We start from the raw sequence: 19,915 nt of genomic DNA on the forward strand, positions 1-19,915 counted from the left end.
TTGTGATGGATGTAAAGGAATTCCCTCAAGGTGTTCATGAAAATAAGAGGGATGGATGAATAGCCTGTAAACAAACTGGAGTTCAATGTCAACACCGACGCCACAACTGGAGGACCTTTTTTTTTTTTTTCCCAAGTGAGCACAACTAAGTGAGATCATCCCAGGAGTTACCAATCACGTTAATGAAGGTTCAAAATGGCGGCGGCTGGGTGGCGGGTCAGGTGTTAAAAGCCGGGTCTCAGTTGAGCACGAGACGTAACTTACACAATGTTTTGACTAGAAAGTGTCACGTGCTTGTTTCAAGGTCATGCAGCTACACCTTGGAACCTGCCTCCGTTTTAGTTTCACGACGGCGGTGAACGTGTGTATAAGCCGAACGAACGTGGGAGAGGGATTGGTGTCGCTGTCAATCATAGCAGAAGTAACTATTGCGTCATATTTCCGCGCCAACTGGGATGCGACGGTGGAGGACACTGCCGAGCATGGGACACCTTGGAGGTTTATTTATTCTGATAACCGCGATAAGTCAGTGTTTTGTCTTGGGTAAGTTGTTGTTTTTTGTTTTTTTTTAATCACAAATAGTCACACACAGATGTGCGTGTAATGTTTTACCGGAGCAAGACGGACTGGAAGGTTCCGAGACGAGCCTGTCAGTTTGAATGAAGTCTTTTTACAATGCGAACTGCAGCACACTTGTGCTCGCTGGTTTCTAAATCCATATATTTATACAACCCGGGCGGGTTCAGCCGAATCCGAGCATCAAAGTCGTTTTTTTGCGACTGCTGACTGAAGCAATCGGAGTACAAAAATCGAGAATAACAAACCATATGAGCCATTGCTTTGCTACGTGTTGGAAAAGTATTTTTAAAATGCTTGAAGATGCACTGTATTTTCAAACATACTTCAAAAGTATCTGTTATGGATATTTTTTTGAAATTGCAGATGTAACTAAGTGTATTTTTTTAAGCAGAATTTCCTTTTGAGTATTTTCAGTGGTTTATAAATGCAGTGGTGCAAAAGCTTTTAAATACACTGAGCGTGTGTGTGCACGGGCTATTTGCAGCATTGTAAATTAAAGATGATGATGATGATAAATAAAACTAACATCTGATTCTGTTCATGAAAAATCACATTCAACAAAGTTCCAAAATTAGCAGGATTTGGCAAGGGAAAAAATAAATGTTGCACAGGATTTTTAGTGATGTTTTGTGATTTAAGAGTGAAAAAACTCAATCTGAACTTCATTTCGGGGCATGATATTTCAGACTGTTGTTTCAGGAGCTGCCGGTCACTTGCTGCCTTCCTGCCGCGAGCAGCTGGACTTCAGGTGTAACGATGGCTGGTGCATCCAAAGACAGCGGGTTTGTGATCAACACGTGGACTGTGGTGATGGATCAGATGAACGTAACTGCAGTGAGTATAATATTGAGCTCCCCAAGTACATATACACACACACACACACAGGCGCTGGGTTTTGTTCTCATAACCTTTCATGGTGAAAACCAAACAGATTTTTTTCCGTTGCTTCCCTGGAAGAGTATGTCCTTACAGAAATATGAAGCGCTGCATGCAGACTGCACTTTTGAGAACTCTACTTGAACTTAAGTGTCACACTTTACTTGAAAGGGCACCGCGTCAATATATTGTGATACTTCCTCTCACTATAAGTTACCAAAGCGGTAATACATTTTGATGTGTGATTAAAATGTCTGCTATCAGGACTGGATTCCTTTGCGAGATATCGACTGTAACAAAAGTCAGACACATTGTATCATGTTGCAATTATTGTTGCTCACATCATATTGCGACTTACTGTGCGATTCCTGCACCTACTCCTGATTTGAAGGTGGAGAAAGACCCAGTTTGGACTGTTTTGCATCTTTAAACAGAAAATCCTGAATGGTTCATTCAGGTGGGAATAAGAAATATAACAGATCACACCTGTGGAAACTCTTCATCAGCTCTGAGATTCTGGGTTCATGCTGTTTAACAGTACATTTGTTCGCGCATGTTCTGCCCTGGTGTGTTGAAATCACTCGTAATCCTGTTAAGAGACAATTATTGAATTCCTGAAGGATTCTGTGTGAGCCATAAGCTGTATAAAGTTAGCAAATGCAACCCTTACAGCAGCAGAAAGAAGTCTAAAAGGTTCTTATGTGACTGTGCTGGTTGGATATAAACCTGGTTAATTATGAGCAATGCCAACAGATATGAATATGGGCAGTGTTGCTTTAAGTTCACGGACCTGAAAGTCTGTTTTGAGCCTCGGCCAGAGGGGGGGAAAAGCAGCAGAGTGAACAAACTACGCTTTCTGTGCTGAGAAGTGCAGAACTCAGCAGCAGATCTGGGTGACGTGTATCAAGCAGCAGGGGAAATGACACCACCATTTTTACACAGTATACAGCTGCAGTGTGTGACACGTATATCTGCGTATCCTTCCTTATTCCACTGTCACACCGGGATTCTTGTCTGTGGGATGTTTGTACTGAGGATGTAACAGTGACTGTCTGAGGTTTCGCTTTTCATAAAACAAGAATAATCTGACAAAAATATCACTCCTGTAATAAAATCTCCAATAGTGCAGGACCCGTAACGATCCTAGTCCCTGTTTAAGCATCATCCTGTAGGTGGCGATATTGCTACACTGGTGTTTCCTCATCAAAAAGACAAACCATAGGAAAGCAAGAAGGATTTGACTGATATTATATTAATGCTGTTCAAACTGTCCAAAGATGTCATTATTATCATGTGAATTTAGCTTTTGTGCACCTGTCATGTATTTTACTCCACAGATTTGAACAACCTTGGTATCTAGATTTGCTCTAAATATTCAGCTATTTGTATTTTTGTTCCTTTTAATTATTGTGTTGTCTCCTGGGATATTTCATCTATTTCATTTATAAATGATGACACTTCAGATGATGATTACACCTCTGCTTGTTATGCAGGTCACCTGGGGTGTCAGAAGGAGGAATTCACCTGCCTCAGCAGTAGACGCTGCATCGCTTCACATTTCCTCTGTGACGCTGTAGACGACTGCGGCGACGGGAGTGACGAGGAATCCTGCCACAACTGCACGGATGGCTTCTTCTCCTGTGGTCGGTCCGATGCCTGCCTGCCTCAACACATGGTGTGTGACGGGCAGGCAGACTGCGTAGACGGGCGTGACGAGACCCTGGAGTCCTGTGGTTTGGCTTCACCCCGCCTGCAGACCTCTTCCACATGCCCGCTGTCTGAGTTTCATTGTGGTGATGGGCAGTGCATCCGCCAGAGCTGGAAGTGTGACGGCTCGCCAGACTGCTCCGATGGCAGCGACGAGTATGACTGCGGTAAGTGATGAAAGGTTGCAAATTAGAATAATTACCATTATTATTGTCAGCAGGATTACAGCATGAAGACAACAAGTGTTGGAGGCATTTCATTCCCACAAAATCCCCATTAATGCCATTAAATATCTTCCCGTATTGTAATGCCAGATGCACTGGAATAATAAAAAATATTAGAAATATTTGTCTATTTTGTGGTGGTTTCAGATCCCGCTTAATGATCTCATCATTTTACAGTCCAGTGATATTTAAGACACTTTTGTACCTCCAGACAGTAACGGTGTTTGAAATCCCCCGTGTGTGTGTGTGTGTTGATTGAAAAATGATAGCTTGAAATTGAAATAGAAAATATTACAGTTTCACATCATCACACCTGAATAGATATGTTTTGTTAGATGGTTGTCAACTTTGGGAATTGGCAGCTGCATCTCTACCACCATTCCAGCATTGGAAAGGTGCACGAGGAGGTTTGGATGCTGTGTGAACCGTTGGCACCTCGTCGCATCTTCCAGGGAGAGCACCTCTCATATGATCTCAATTCAGTCCGCTGCTGTTTTGTTTTGCCAGCAGAGGGCGACACTGCTCTGCTCAGTAGTGAACAGCAGAAAATCTTCTGGCAGGTCCACCTTTTCGTGTCAAGTGATTCAAGGTCACTGGATAATCTTTTCCTCTTATCAGTGACCTGTGGGGAAACAATGCCAACATTTTTCCAACCTTTGAAATTATCAGGAGAAACATAGTTGGATGAAAGACCGCATGTTTCACTTTTGTTTCATTCTCTTTTACTGCAATGAGAGTTGAATTAAAGCTCCATAAACGTCCTGGTGGTGACAAGGCAGCTCTTTCACTGACACATCACACTTGTGCTATGTGATGAAAGTACTCTTCTTTTTTTTTTTTTTTTTTTGGCAGATCTGAACGAGTGTCTGGTGAGTAATGGGGGCTGCTCCCATGAGTGTGTGGACTTGCCGATGGGTTTCCTCTGTAAGTGTCCGGAAAACATGAGGCTGTTGGGAGAGAGCCAGTGTGAGGGTGAGCGATTGCGTCACACTACAATATGACAATGGACTTATGCCAACACAGCCCTGCCTCTTGATGTTCTATTCTGAGGAATTTGCTTTTAAAAGTAAACAGAATTTTAACACATTCCAATGAAGTGCTTCAAGTATTTGTTTTCTGAACTAGATGTCGACGTGTGCCTTGACAAGGATGTTTGTGATCAGCTGTGCATTCACACGAAAAACAGCCTCGCCTGCGACTGCCATGAGGGTTACCACATGACTCCAGACAACAGAGGGTGCACGGCTAACGGTGAGCGGCAAATTATCGGTGAAATCTTCATCATCCCGTATGAATCCCTGTGGCATGGGGGTGGCCCTAATTTGAGATAAACCTTATCTTTCAAGTATTTTTTTTTTAATTTTTTTTTTTCCTGTTTCACCTTGAGGAGGAAACAGGAATCCTTGTTCTTTGGTCTTAGACTTCTTAACTTACTCAGAATGTTTTAAGAACAAGAACCAAAGCTGTTCACCACACCTTTTTGAGGACGGCTGAGACGACTGTCTGGCCTGCCACGTAGTTTAATCCATCAGAGACATTTGGCTCTGAGGTGTGGTTTGGGATTCGGCAGCCTCTCAGGATACCTCGTATTGGAGCTGGATTCATTTTATGTGTGTCTTCTTTTTTCTTTTTTTTTTAACTCGTAAACCAAAGTAAACCCAGATGCATGTCACTTTTATTAATGTTTGTCTATTCTGAACTCTAGATGTGTGTGGTGTAGCAGCCTGCGAGATGTGATTGGCTCATATACGTTCAATGAGGTCAATCACCGATGGTGAAGGGCTCCTCTTAGCAGACATATTTGCTGTAATGGTGTTTGAGTAGGAGCTGTCAGAATACTTTTGTGTGTCAGTCAGTGATTGCATGTGACTTGTCCCTGAGCTGAATCACACGTCACTGATGAGAAACAACACTTTTGGTCTTTTTTTGTCTGTCCCTCCAGGAGTTGAAGCTCAGCTGGTCTTTACGTCATCTAAAGACATTGGAAAGCTGAGCCTGCTTGGAAGAAGCTACATGGAAGTGGCTGCACATCTACCAAGACCCAGACTCGTGGCGGCCTTGGTGTCTAATAGCACGCTTTACATGGCACAACAAGGACCAGGATCCATACTCGGGTAAGAGGGGAGCTGATGCTGGAGGTTTGTGACTCTTGTAACATTAACGCAGCCCGTCGTCTCAACAAGAACAGACACGTGCTGGCCCAAGCAAGCTATGAATCCATTATTGTAATGAAAAACAGCTGCCGGGTTTGTTTTAGGCCAAACTCTGCCCGGTGTCACTCCACCGCTCACACCTGTGGGACTGTGTTGCCTCATGACGTCCTCTCCACGTCCTGTCAAACAGACTGTAGGACAAAGCCTCCAACATGGTTCACCTATTCAGCAATAAGAGCTCCTGACTTTCCTATCAGTTGACATTTCAATTGATGATAAATCAATAAAGAGACAGTTGTGTAATGGTCCCCGCTCCTGCTATTGTATCCCTGCTCTCACAGGTAAACTGATAAACCCAATGGAACATGAGAAGCTGAAACTGAAAACTATTTGTTCTGTTATGCATCCTGCACTTGCATGAGAGACAATACGATCAAAGGTGCTGCCCTGGATTCTGTTTTTAATGGCATCTACCAATTCTACTAGATAAGGTCACCTGTCAATGAGAGAACTATAGCAACACAGCCTTGACAAGTTGTTCCTTTTTACTGCACCGTATCGTGGTGCTGCTCAAGCATTGTAAGAAAAATGATGAATGTGATATCCCATTGACAAACTACCAGGTGTATAAAGATAGAAAGCTATGAGGCTACATTTCCCTGCCGTCTGTTCAATGACAGTAAAGACATTCCTCCATCCTTCTTAAATGACTAAACTCAGACAAATGACTCCCGATGAGGACGTTGAGCATAAACATCAGTGAAGAAAGGAAGTCCTCCACCGTGGGGGAGAAGCTGCCGACCGAAGACGTCCAAACATTTGATTTGTAGCATATCTTGGATACGAATGGTTCTTTTTTTTTTTCTGTTTGGTTTTCATATGCGCTCCGACTCCCGAGTGTTTGCACACTTTCCATATTCGAGGAAAATTTATTTCAAGAGCCACATTTTTACATAAACGACTATCATTGTATGAGTTGAAATTTGTATTGACTTAAGAAAAAAAATTGTCTTGCCGAACCAAAAAAAAAAGAATCCTTGGAAACCTGCACGTGGCGGCATGTAGGGTTGGTAAGAATACCGTGTAAATAAATTAAATGTGTTCTTTTGCCGTCAAACAAATGAATATTAAGTCATAACTTTGTTTTGGTTTTCAAATACCAGTTTACAGTACTTCACAATACATGCCAGGTCTTTCCATCCCACCTCCATTGTTGGACTGTCATTCTATGGATGTGAATCGAGCTTCACCCACTGTCAGTCTTCTTCTGTTATCAGTAGTTTCTGTGTTTGCAGGATTTCCTTGAGTGAAAAGTCCCAGCGTGCCATGTCAGTGCTGAAAGTTCAAGGTTCAGTATCAGGCCTGGCTTTAGACTGGATCCACCAGCTCCTCTACTGGACCAGCACAGAGAACGGTTCCGTAAATGTGGGCCTGTTGGATGGCTCAGCCCAGCGTGTGCTCATCACAGGCCTGGAGGAGCCGTGTGCAGTGGCAGTGGACCCTCTACACGGGTAGGGAGGCCTGTTGTTGACATTTAACCTTGATAGAAATCAAATGAACCATCAAAGATGTGAGGAGGACATCCTGTTCTTGAAATGTTTGTTTTAAAGCCATTCAGCCTGGTTGTTTGAAGCTTATACAATGCTCGTCTTAGATTGAATAGGTGTTCAACGCTGCTCTGTCGTCACGTGTTTATCCAGGGAGGAGCAAGGCAAAATGATGGGGACTTCCAGGAATAAGTGATTGCATAAATGACATTAGGTCACTAAGCCACATGTTCAGTCCACGGTAGTCGTTCTCAGGTCCGACCACATGGGCACAATAGAATGTCCATGCGCTTCCATCATTCTACTCAGTGAGTCTCAAATATTGAGCTCTTAAATGAAATGAATGAGACGCTCTCCTCTGACAGGACTGACGTTCTCTGGACTTCATTTACCACCACACAGCCTGCTTACATGTTCTGTTTTAAAGATTTATTTTTGTTTTTATCATTGCTTTTATATTCTCTATGTTAAATAAATCACTTTACTCTTGTCGCCCTCGAGTACAGTTTTCACTACTTCTGTTGTATTACTTTATGTTGATATGCAGATGAATTCCTTCTGCACCAAACGAGATTCTGATGAAACAAAACCTGCCACTGGTTTTCCAGGTTTCTCTTCTGGTCTGAGTGTGGCAGCTCTCCAAAGATTGTGAGGGCGAGCTTGGATGGTCGGGGCAGAAAGGTTCTGGTCTCTTCTTTAATACACCAGCCTGTCGCTCTTTCTCTGGGTAGGTTCTGGATTCTTTCACTGAGTGTTTTTATCTTTAAATTTGGCACCTTGAAACAGATGGTGGACACAACATGGCCTTGAATAATCCGCACTAAAATAATTCAGTTGCCAGTTTGCTCACGGGTCCAACCTGAAAAATAGGAAGTTGGTGTGTTCAATGTTGGATGTTTCCATTGTTTTAAAAAGGAAGGATTCTGTTACCAGAAATAACACTGATTGTGAAACTGGAATGATAGCAGATATTTTCAACTTGGATATAAATTGGATTGACCACTCAGTCACGGTTGTTTAGAGAGGAAATGGTGCAAGCTGCAGCCTGCCTAGTCTCACCATACCAGACACCGGCGCTCAAGACACTTACATGTGATGGATGTTGGCCACCAGGGGTTCGTTTCTTTCTTAATAAGCTGACTTGTGATCTGTTGGCAAGTGTTCCTTAAGTTTACGTATTCATTTGTTTGTTGCTTCACAAATCAGATGACACTTTGATGTTTGGTCATCATGTGATGCAACTCCCAACATCCCATTTAAAGCAGGAGGACTTGAAGTCTCACGGTGTGTTGATGTGATCCATTTTTTCCTCCTAGATATGCCTCGTCAGCTGCTCTACTGGGTTGATCGGAGACAGAGAAGCATCTCCAGAGTAACTCTAGAGGGCCGCCACCGTAAAACTGTGGTGGAGTCCAACGGTTATCTGGACGGGCCGCTGGGACTGGCTGTGTTTGAGGTAACGTCATCATCAGTGGGTCTGTCCATCAAGGAAGAGGCATCGGACCTCCATGACAAATCCACAGTTAACGCAATCTTACATATGCAACCAGAAACACAACTCTAAGTAATGGAAAGAAGTTGAAGGGACACTTTATTCCAAGCTTTCTCTGAGGGGAGCAAAACCGTCTGAGTTTGAAAACCTCAAATTTAACTCAACAGTTCATTGATAAAAGCCACTATTGAACAAGTCCTGGAGTGTCTGTTCTGTTTCAGGGTTTTGTGTACTGGAGTGACGAAGTTACGAACTCCATCTGCAGAGCCAACAAACACAACGGCAGTCAGTTCCAAGTACTGTTGAACAATGTCACCTCCCCGGGCGGCGTCGCCATCATCCAGCCTGCTCTTCAACCTAACAGTACGACCAATCGAAAGCAACTTCATGCTTGTGACTTTTCCTAATTGGTGAGGAGTAGATAAAGTGACCCGGGTTCATCTAAACAAACATTCTGCTGGACTGCAGGGGAAGCTGTATGTGGACGTATTGGGATGGCGTGCAAGCACGGGTGTGTCATCAACCTGATATCTGAAACACCGCGCTTCATCTGCCCTTCGCTAGAGACCACAAAACCCAAACCTCAAGTGATACCTGCTGTTTCTCATACAGTTCCTGCATCAGATTTGTCTCACGCCGCATTTGCTGGAATCCTCTCTCTTATCAGTGAGTGTCAGTTCAACACACTGTGAATCAACACAAGCAGACACATGGTGGCTCACAGGAAAGACTCTTATTCTCATACTGATGTCATTTGGCCTCTCATATTTGTATTTATTACTTTCCCATCTGCCACCCAACATAAGTGTTTTGTAATTTAGGAGTTTGGACACCGAGGTATAAATGTGATGTCACTGATGAGGCTGTGGTGACGCCCCGCTGAGTCACTCACATGCAACACAGAGCCTTTGTGACTGAAGGCCAATTATAAAGAGGGCATGGGTTGCTTTACTTTTCTAAATAACATATATTGTAAATATTTGTCCACTGAAAGAGTTGCGAGCGTTAAACTGACCAGTCTTTCTCGACATGGGCCAGTCAGTCCATTTTTACCATTTTTAGATTTATTGTGTATACTTTGTTTGTCTCTTTGAGAAATAATGGACGCTGTACATGATGGTGACATCATCCATCTGGTCCCTAAGGTGTTAGAAAGTGATTCAGTGTGTGTGTTTGCCAGTGTTCCTCAGCCTGCTGCTGGTGGGAATGGCTGTGCTGTGGTGGAGAGATGAGTTCAGGCCTTCCAGAACTCTGCCTGTGCAGAGCTTCTCCCTCAAAGAGTCCCAGGACCCGCTCATCCAGGGTGCAGACACGTGTGTCGTCAAGGCAAGAGATGTTTGTGTTCTCTCACACACACATACACACACACACACACACACAAGCCCCCTCATACCATCAGAGGGGGGATATATTTAACTCTTTTACTGAGGTGTTGGTTTCACACTTGATGGCTATTTTCGAGCCTGTGGCCAAACTTTATGCTGGGAAAACATGACGGACACATTTCAGGATGGAAGACGTTCTCTCGCAAGAGACTTTGGAAGAGCAGATAGAATAGAATATTTCTTGCTGTAACACTGAACTTCCATCAGGTGCGTGTTTGTGAATACAACACCACTTGACAAATAATAACTGTGACCTTGTCCACCAACAGCTTTTCACTTCACCCTTGAGTCCCAGTGGACGTTTGTGCTAAATTTGAAGGAAATTCCCTCAAGTCGTCCTTGAACAGGACAGGGACATAGAGATCGCTGTTAATACAACCGATCCCAGCCTTCATTCATCTCTGCACCCCAGAAAAAAGCTGTATGATTCTCTGTCTTCCGTCAATGCAGCCATTGATTCTGTCACAGAACTGAAGTCTCAGTATCAGCAGGTGTTTCCTGGAGGGGTTTTTATTTATTTGAAAACTCTGGGTCAGATCTTGAAAGATGATACCTTTTTGGAGGACCAGAGGAAGACAAACTATCGAGCTTGAAAGTCTGAAATGCTCATTAATCAAAAAAGATGGCTCACAACAACAAAACCTATCAAAGCCTCACATGAAGTAAAGTCATTGTTGAGAAATGTACCTTTCTTTAAAATATCTGTCTGCAGTGACACTTAAAGTTCACACTTTTAAGAATATGAAATTATCATGATTTTTTTGGGGGGGGGGGGGGATCCAGAAGCAAGAATGGACATGGACTTTCTAGTAGGTGCTAGAAAAATCCAGAAGACAACTGAGAAACGCAAGTGCATAATCTGAAGGTCTGCGGTATTGCAGGCTCAAGCCACCTCTGCTTTGAAATAAGGAGCAACATGATTGGCTGCTCCGTTTCCTATTTTGAGCAGATTTCCTGCTTTTCTCTCCTCATTGCTGTGTTTAACAATAGAGGAAAAACAAACATGTTGACCTCGACTCTGCTGCCACAAAGCTTGTGAAGGTACCTGTTAGAAATAAAGGCCCTCGTGGCTCAGTATGAAAGTTTCCGATATGTAAGCTGCTACAACGACAGTTTATGATGTTGTTTAAAGACAAGAATATCAAGGTAGATGTAATATTGGTGCTCAGGTGTTCCAGGTTATGCAAATGAGCAGCTCGGCATTGAACTACGAGTGCGGGACACATTACTGTTGTTCTTGGATCCTTGCGCTGGCGTCCAGTTAAATATAGACTTGAATGTTCAGAGCTACATGCTGTTTAGAAGTCATTTACTGGTCACGGCCATGAATATGTCCCAGGTATGTGTGCTGGGGTGTGAGCACGACACGTGTCTCAGCCCTGCAGGTCAGCTGGAGGTGCCCAGGCCTCAAACCAAATGTAGGAAAATGGCTTGTGCTCACATCCATAAAGACCAAGACAACAGTGGACAAAGTGCTTAACAAATATCATGTTCAAAACTACTGAGCCTTTTAAGATAGTTACTGACTTATTCTTAGTTGTTTAAATGTTAATTATTTATTTTGAGTTGCTCCGAATGACCTTTTTTTTACAAGACAAAGTGCTGTGTAAATAAACTTCACCAGCAAAATGGAGTCATCCCAAACATATTCCAGCCTGATTTTTATCGACGGTACAGTCAAACCCTCAAGGGAAAACTATATCGAATGTGAGAATGATCCTGCTTTACTGTCCAGCAACTTCCTACATAAACATAGCCTGACCCGCTCCCATCGGGTTTAAAAGCTTATACTGGTTCGGCATGTTGTCTAAGCCGTGTGTGTTTTCCGCCGCCAGGAAACTCTGTTTAAGCTGGACTTGGACAGTGACTGAAGGTGTGACACAGATGGTCGGCTGACTTCACCTGGTCCCGTCTCAACCTCTGGTGGTGTCCCCGGGAATGGCAAGACAAAAAAAACGGAGCTAATCCCCAATGAGTTCCCTCTCCTCCTGGTGTTGGACTCACTGAGGAGATCCCTGGACTTCACATGAGGGAATGGGTGGTTTTGAAGGAGGTTTCTCTTCACTTGGGCAGCTGCATATTGATTCTGCTTGCTTGAGATGGTGTTCCTTTACAATGTGGGAGCAAGCTTACACCCATTCTTTCATGCTTGGCATATCAGTGCAAATGTCGTCATTGATTCACATTCTTATTTTGTCTGATCAGCTGTAGCTGGTCAGTGGAAGTTCAGCTGATTCACCAGTTCATTGATCAACAGTAAATGGACCTGCCAACAATTTGGATGAAAGCTGGTTTGAGTTAAAACACTGAACATTTCGCCTTTTCCCATGTTAGCGTTCACTGCTATTAAACTAAATATCTGTTGAGCTTTGTGCTGTTAAACCCACGAAATGATAACTTTATTTCTGGAAAATTGTCATCTAAGTTTTTAAGCTATTTTCCGTGATTAGAGAGTGAAAACAGCCAATCAGATTTCCTTAAACTGCATTCCGCTGGTGTGTTTGTGTCCTTTTAGGATGTTTAATTGCTGTGCGGATTCAGACCGCACAGAATAGTACAGGGCCGAGTCCTTAAACCTGGAAGTTAGTTGGCACAGTTGAAAGTCCCGTTCCCTCGTCTCAAGGTCAATGGATTTTTTGTTAACGGCGTGAAATAAATTTTGCGTGACATCGCTGAATACTGCACTCCTGAATGAAGTCATGCATCTGCAATCTAGTTTTCATAACCTGAAGTTAGCTTTGTACTTGCATGATTTTTGAAGCGCAAATGCTATTTTTAGAAGTGACCATTTGGGAAAGTTAAGTCACTGAAACAAAATTTGTATGTATGAGTTATTAGTCGCTCTTTATTTTCTTCAATCATCCAAAGTAAAAATCTTGTTGGCTTTTGATCGAGGGAACCCACGGTGATGCGAACTTTAAGTATGGCCTACAAAACCGCATCATCTCTCTTTGCCCAGAGGCCATTCTGGAGTCTGATCTTCTGAAAGAAGATTTGAGAGTTTCTGAACCCTGTGTCAGAGCACTCAGAACTGTACTTGCCTGAAAACAGAAATCAGTTTTTACCTGATGGAAAGACCATCACTGTACATCCACGGTTAAAATGTTTTGTTTTGTTTTGTTTTTTCATCAAATAATCTGTTGCCTTGCACCAAAAAGGGTAAGACTTGAACACAGCCATCTTTCTGTTGCATGTATTATTCAAGCTAAAACTCAGAACCTAGCTGTTCATGGATGGAATGACGCACATCTTCATAGTTTGTTTGCTTTGGAGTCATAGTGGCCTTGTTAGTGTTGGATCACTGTTCAGCGTAGCAGCTTCGACTCTCACGAGGGTCATCTGTCGTAGTTTCGATAAAGACGTCCTTCACATCTGGAGGATACAACAAATGTCACTCCAAGCTGTCAGTCAGTAGTTAACTTACTTCATCTCTGTTACCAGGAAAATCTCTTTATTTTCCTGAGTCATGTGTGAGGGTCTGTGAGGGGTTCCGCCGGTGACTCGGGTTGCTACAAGTGTCTGTACTGGAGGATGAACGGAGAGTTGAAGCCTCCTCTGCTGTAGATGTCAGTATTTCTTTTCTCTGAACACTGGTGTTACAGTGAAAACATGTTTTCTCAAATGCCTGGTTATTGTAGGTGTGACAGCATGTTTGACCAACCTGCCTTGTGTGAATCAAATCTCTCCGTGTTTTTCTCATGTATAAACCTGCCATACAGACGTAAATCCATGTGAGCCTGTTGAGAACTACTTCTCCGTGGGCCCAAACTGTTGAACTGTGCTGTTGGTATTTATTTGAAGAAAGGGCTTTATTTATGTTTGTGCAGGATTACCGATGTTGCACCTCTGTATTTGCACCATGGGGGAAAAAAAAAACGGTTAAATGAATCCAATAAAGTGCTTTGTTTTTCCTACATGTTTATGTCCAGACATCTTTGTCATGTCCAGTCTTTCCCTCTGACACTGAGAATATTGACTGGCACATTTTTAGATACACTCTGCACTTTATTAATTACATTAGCAGACCAGCAATATGTTCTCAGCTTAAGCCTTCCAGCCACAGGAAGCACATTCAGTCTTAATCCTAAGAACTTTTATAAACACATGAATGTCTTAAATTAATTAATACGAACATGTGGAGCCCCAGAGATCAACACAACTAAATAAATGCCAGTTAGCTTAATTGGAGACTCTAATTTGTCCATAAGTGTGAATTATGTCAGCCTGGTAACAGAGTGGTGACATGTCCAGTTTCGCTGCCTCAATGACAGCTGGGGTCGGCTCCAGCCCCCCCCTTAACAGGAAAAGTGGTATAGACAAGTGATGGGTAGATGGACTCTCCCAACGCGATGAATCATTTGCAGGCATCTGAAGACCCCCCATTAATGAAAGAAGAGGAAAAAGGTCAAATGAATAAAGGGAGCAAAATAAACTCAACTCTCAGTAAGGCCTCAGCTGACTCTGTCTCGTCACTTAAAAATCCTTAAATCAACTTTGTTTCCTAATCCTGCCACCCACACTAGATTTACAACTGCTTAAGGAAACTTGGAAATCCACCAATGAGATTAAATGCTTGTCCCTGATCTACTAACTTATCAAATGCCTGTGTGTCCGCTGCGTGGTAACAGTCAAGGAGGGGAATCCTCCTCTACACTTGGCTGTAGGTGACAATCTGCTCCAAAACAGGAAAGGCCTCTGTCCACTTGGATATCAACTCAACAGGATAGCTTGAGAAGGCTCATTTTTCTGGAGTTTTTCCTGTTATGCCCCCCCCCCCCCCTTTAGTTCTGTGTCACTGAGTTCCTGCCTTGAACCACAGGTGCTATGGCTTTAAAGAAGATCGAGCTGGACAAATGCTTACGAAATCGTCGTTCTACTATCAACTGCCTGTCGAAGGGTGTAGAGGACAACAAAACATTCCCATTTTCCCAGGAGAAAACTGTCAAAGCATGGAGTTCTCTGGAGAATCTGGACAGCCCTGGACACAAAGCAAAGTGCCCGTCAGCTGAAGAGAAACCCAAACAACCACAGAGCATCAGGGTTAATGTTGGGGGGAAGGTCTTTCATATCTCCAAACAGTGTGCTGCTAAGTATCCACAAACCCGGATAGGCTCCTTGGCCGTCTGCAGGGACAGAGCAAAGCTCCTCAGGATGTGCGATGACTACTCTGTGAGCAAGAACGAATTCTTCTTTGACCGTGACCCGGCCTTCTTCCACCACATCTGCCATTTCTATACTAGTGGAGTGCTGTGGGTCATACGGGAAATGTGCCCAATCAACTTTGAGGAGGAGATCGCGTACTGGGGCCTGAGCTTGAGGGACACCCAACTCTGCTGCTGGATGGTGTTTGAGGAGAGGGTGGATGAGCTGAAGGACAACCTGAAGGTGGAGAAGGAGTTATTGGCTGAGATTGAGGTCAAGTATGATGATGAGCTTTTCAAGGACATGATGTTTGGGAAAGCTCGAAAGATCCTCTGGAACCTTGCGGAGAATCCCTACTCTTCAATGTGGGCGAAGAGCTTCACTGTGATCTCCAACCTCTTTGTGCTCTTTTCTATCATGGCAATGACTCTCAACACTGTGGAGGAACTAAAGGGCTACACAATTAAAGGTAAAACATACATGGAGTGGGTGGAGATCATTACTATTGTTTTCTTCACTTTTGAGTATCTAATTCGCCTCGCTTCCACTCCAAACATCACAATCTTTTTAACGAGTGGGCTCAACTTTGTGGACATGGTGGCGGTCATGCCTTATTTCATCCAGATCCTCTTCGAAGCCTTTTCCGACAACGACGACGTGAATGCACAGGAGGACCTGAGGACCATGGCTCGGGTCAGTAAGGTCAGCCATGTCCTGAAAGTTATCAAGCTGCTGCGGATATTTCGGATTTTGAAGTTGGCCCGCCACTCAACCGGCATGAGGGCGTTTGGGTTCACTCTGCGCCAGTGTTACCAGCAGGCCTGCTGTATTTTGCTCTTCATTGCCATGGGAATCTTCACCTTCTCAGCTCTCCTGCATTCAGCCGAGAGGGAAACTGAGGGTTCTCCCATCACCAGTATCCCATATGCCTGGTGGTGGGCTGCGGTGAGTATCAGTAGCTGACTATTCAGTATCATGGCTTCTGAGACTATAGACTTTTAAGGAAGGGGCGGTGGACCTTGCTTATCACAGGGTTGGTCAATATTTCTGCCAGGGTTTCTACCAAAAGAAAATAAATCTGTTTTAAAGTAAACAGGTGGAACATGCATGCTTTGTAAAGTTCAAGTAGTTAAACAGCTGATCCTTTGGAGACCATCCAGCTTGTTGCTATGGTGGCCCCGAAGTGCAAAACACAAACACAAAAGAGAAATCGCAACTGCAAGTCAGAAAGCACAAATGCAAAAGTAAAAAACACAAACACATAAGTGAAATCACAACTGCATCAAGAGAAAACACAACAGTACTGTAACTCTTTTGGGAAAGGTAGGTCCCTTCGGGCAGCATGTATCCACGCTGAATGGACGACGTCACTGTCCGTCTCTTTCCCTTTCTTCAACTCACTGGACTTAAAACATGAGTGTGATGTGTGATTCAGAGTTGAGAGTAAACAACATCAAACTGTATTTTGATGTTGGGCATAATTATGATGTCATACTTGGTATGCTGTCAGCCTTTCATGACATCAATATCAGTATCTGCACACTGAAGAGTTGGTTAAAGGGAGCAGGACTTTTCAGGTGATGGAAGCAGAGGTGAGGAGGGCAATCATATCATACATTGTCTCCAGGAATTTGTGTGTGTGTGTGTGTGTGTGTGTGTGTGTGTGTGTGTGAAGCCTCAAGCCACAGCAAAAATTTGGCCTTGGCTTTTCCGGCGACTCTGTCCCACAGTTTGAACAATACATCTCTGATCTCGCTCTGCCTTGGCGCCTTCTGCTTGCGGGCAAAGACGGAAAAAATGTCATACTTCCAGCCAAAGTGGCAGGCAGTGACATCGCCCAATCAGCATCAATTTGTGCCACCTGAGTTTACCTACCGTTTCCTTAAGATTTAATGTTGTTGTGTTTTCTCCTTTTGCGTTGCACTTCAGGGCCACCATACTGTATATACCTGACCCCTCTGCAAGTTTTATATTGCCAGCTCATTACAATGAATCTAAAGACTACGCTGCAAGAGTCATATTATCATTTGCAGCCATGTTTTTGGCAAAAAGACAATCTGAACACAGCCATTGCTTCGGTTTTTTGCCGTTTGCTTCTCATAAAAGGAGGCTGGAAGTTGTGAGATGAAAAAAAGTGAACTGAAAAGTTGAAAGTTTAATTTTGTAAAACATGCACACAGAATAGAGAACTGCAGTCAGTCTATACCACATTACAAAAAGTAGTTTGGTTTTGGTTTTAATTTTCTTTATTACAAAAGCGTTGACCTGTGCAGCTTCAATGAATGACTCTGGTTACAGGTTTGTTTTTTTTAGCACTTTGTTGTTTGCATCAAGCTATCATTTCTAACCTAACAGGGACTCTTTGCACCTGTTGATATAATCCATCCAGTTACACTGGTTCACTCCACTCAGGTTATGGTTCATTGACCAGATTGTTTTCAGAAACAGTTTTAATGAACATTTTCATGAGAAGCGACTAACTGCTCCCTCTTTCCTCTCAGGTCAGCATCTCCACTGTGGGCTATGGCGACGTGGTCCCCGTAACTATCCTGGGCCGCATTGTGGCCTTTGGTTGTATCTCATTTGGTATCATCCTAAACGGAATGCCGATCTCCTTCCTCTTTAACAAGTTCTCTGACTACTATGCCAAGTTAAAGGCCCAGGAGTACAGGGCTATCTCAATCCAGCGCCGTCTGCAGCTCAAGAAACGTCTGCAGCACAGAATGGACAAGTGGTTTAATCCCAGAGAGGAAGATGACAATGCAGACTGCTGCCACTCTCCATCTTGATGTTATTTCTCTCATGTGAAGGAAAGTATTTCTTGGGGAACTTGCAGACTCGACTTACTGGGAACTTGACAGGAAACGACAAAGGATGGAACTGAGAGGACAGTTAGTGACAAATAAATAGTTGACAGCCTTAGGGAAAAAAAAAGAATTGAGTAAAATACATGGTTTGCAGGTGAATTTTGAACGATGAGTGCCTGTGAAAAAAATAGAACTGTTAACACACAAGAAATTAAATTTGAATAATGAAATCATATCTGCATTGTGGGTTTGCCACAATTGCACGAAATAGAATGTAAAACTTGAGGTTTTGTCAGTAGTTTTGTGTGAAGCTGATGTGAGCTCTCGCATGACCGCAGGCTGTAAGTGCTTCATATTTCTAAACAAAGAAAAGAAGTGCCTGGCGTTCCCACCTGTGATGGAGGAAGCACGCTTAGCCCCTCGGAAATAGAGTCTTTGCACATGCAGTTGAAGAGAAAATGAAGGGGAAAAAGCCTTCTTTTTCTTCACTTCACATTCTACTGAACATGCACGTGCCCACTCGCACTTATTTACTGTGCATGCTACCAAAAAAGGTGCATGCAGCCAACAGATGAGTAATGGAACTGACCTTTGAGTAAGACTGATAAGACTTGATGAGATTACATGACGAACTATTTTAACAACCACAAGAGCAATCGTTTTAGTCACACGCCAGTATTTCTTACCTGGATGCAGACTCGGTGTATTAGAATAAATATTTCATTCTTATTGCAGAAACTGCAATCATATTTTAGGAGGCATACAACTTGAAAAGTTGTATACAGTTAAATGCATCAACTGTTAAGTGATAACAGGGGTTGTTTGCCACAGGGGTTGTTTGCCACAGGTGAAGTGTGAAGGATTTGGTGTCTTCAGTCTGGGATGTTGGGTATTTGGTTCTTTGCTATGTCCGCCATCACGGAAGGAGTCACCACTTTGATACGCATCTTTGTTTCACTCTACTCAAACCCATGTACCTCTGATCTGCACGCGCTACAGAAGGTGCTAACATAGAGTAATCCCTTTGCTAAGTGTTTTCACTTTCAAAGGTGTCTTAACAATAAAGAAAACTTATAAAAAAAAAACTAAAAATGTTCATTGTTTTGGCTCACTCTCTTGTATCTTGTTCTTGAACTTCCATCTTGTAGGGAAATTTAGTGTGATGAAAGAATTCGTCGGACACAAGAAGCAGAGATGCTGACACTGGACTCTTTACTTGATGTCCACTACAGATGTACAAGGTTCACTGTGAGGTGAGGTTGAGTCAGCCCCCCCGGAACATCTGTGTCCCACCCCTCTTAAACAGTCATACTGGTAATGTGGGCCACTACCAGTAATACAGAATTGGAACATCCTGCACAAATGTGACCTTCACGTAGTCTAAACACTGTTATGCATCCGGAAAACGCTGGCGTCGTAAGTGTTGGCTTTACTATCAGTAGGTGTTCTAACAACAGAAAGAATTCACGGAAGACACCACAGGTTTACTCCCAGTCCCAGGTCAAGGCCCGGGGTGGTCAGATCATCATCAATTCAACCTAAATTATGAGGATGAGGCCCAAGAAAGTTACAACAGAGGATACATGATAAAAATTCACTGTCACATCTCCATCCATCCATCCATCCTAATCCACCAAGGGTCACCGGGAGGCTGGAGCCTATCCCAGCTGACATTGGATGAGAGGTGGGTTCCCCCTGGACGGGTCACCGGTCTGTCGAAGGGCCATCAGGAGCAATTGGGGCCTCAGTATCTTGCTCAAGGAAACTTCGATATGGTCACCGGGGGAAGTGAGGATCGAACCAGCAACCCTTCAGTTGCTAGATGGCCACTTTACCTGTGTGTGTGTGTGTGTGTGTGTGTGTGTGTGTGTGTGTGTGTGTGTGTGTGTGAAGTTGATTGTGTATGACACAAATAGAGAAGAAACACTTTCTAAACCCTGATGAGAAGCAGAGGACAAATGCAGTTAGTTCCTCATCTGATTGTTATCAGTTTCAGTATGTTC

The 19,915-nt window shown here is 43.4% G+C and overlaps 1 protein-coding gene across 2 annotated transcripts; it reads left to right on the forward strand.

Annotated features, from left to right (window-relative positions):
* Positions 1-71: 71 nt before the first annotated feature.
* Positions 72-19,552, forward strand: LOC147249671 (low-density lipoprotein receptor-related protein 8-like). Of its 2 annotated transcripts, none has more exons than XM_086224427.1 (13): positions 72-543; positions 1,279-1,413; positions 2,949-3,329; positions 4,239-4,358; positions 4,512-4,637; positions 5,329-5,500; positions 6,835-7,050; positions 7,695-7,813; positions 8,403-8,542; positions 8,800-8,941; positions 9,047-9,244; positions 9,759-9,904; positions 17,607-19,552. In XM_086224427.1, exons 1-13 carry the CDS (start codon positions 456-458, stop codon positions 17,892-17,894), a joined length of 2,271 nt encoding a protein of 756 aa, XP_086080553.1. In that variant the 5' UTR covers positions 72-455; the 3' UTR covers positions 17,895-19,552. The 2 variants fall into 2 exon arrangements, with proteins under 2 accessions (XP_086080553.1, XP_086080552.1); XM_086224426.1 differs by lacking the exon at positions 17,607-19,552 and adding an exon at positions 11,799-13,869 and having other exon boundaries at positions 89-543.
* The last annotated feature ends 363 nt before the right edge of the window (positions 19,553-19,915 follow it).

Source organism: Aulostomus chinensis, chromosome 14 (genome assembly GCF_037954235.1).
Source record: "Aulostomus chinensis isolate RoL2024-O1b breed Wild chromosome 14, RoL_Achi_v1.0, whole genome shotgun sequence".
Classification (NCBI taxonomy): domain Eukaryota; kingdom Metazoa; phylum Chordata; class Actinopteri; order Syngnathiformes; family Aulostomidae; genus Aulostomus; species Aulostomus chinensis.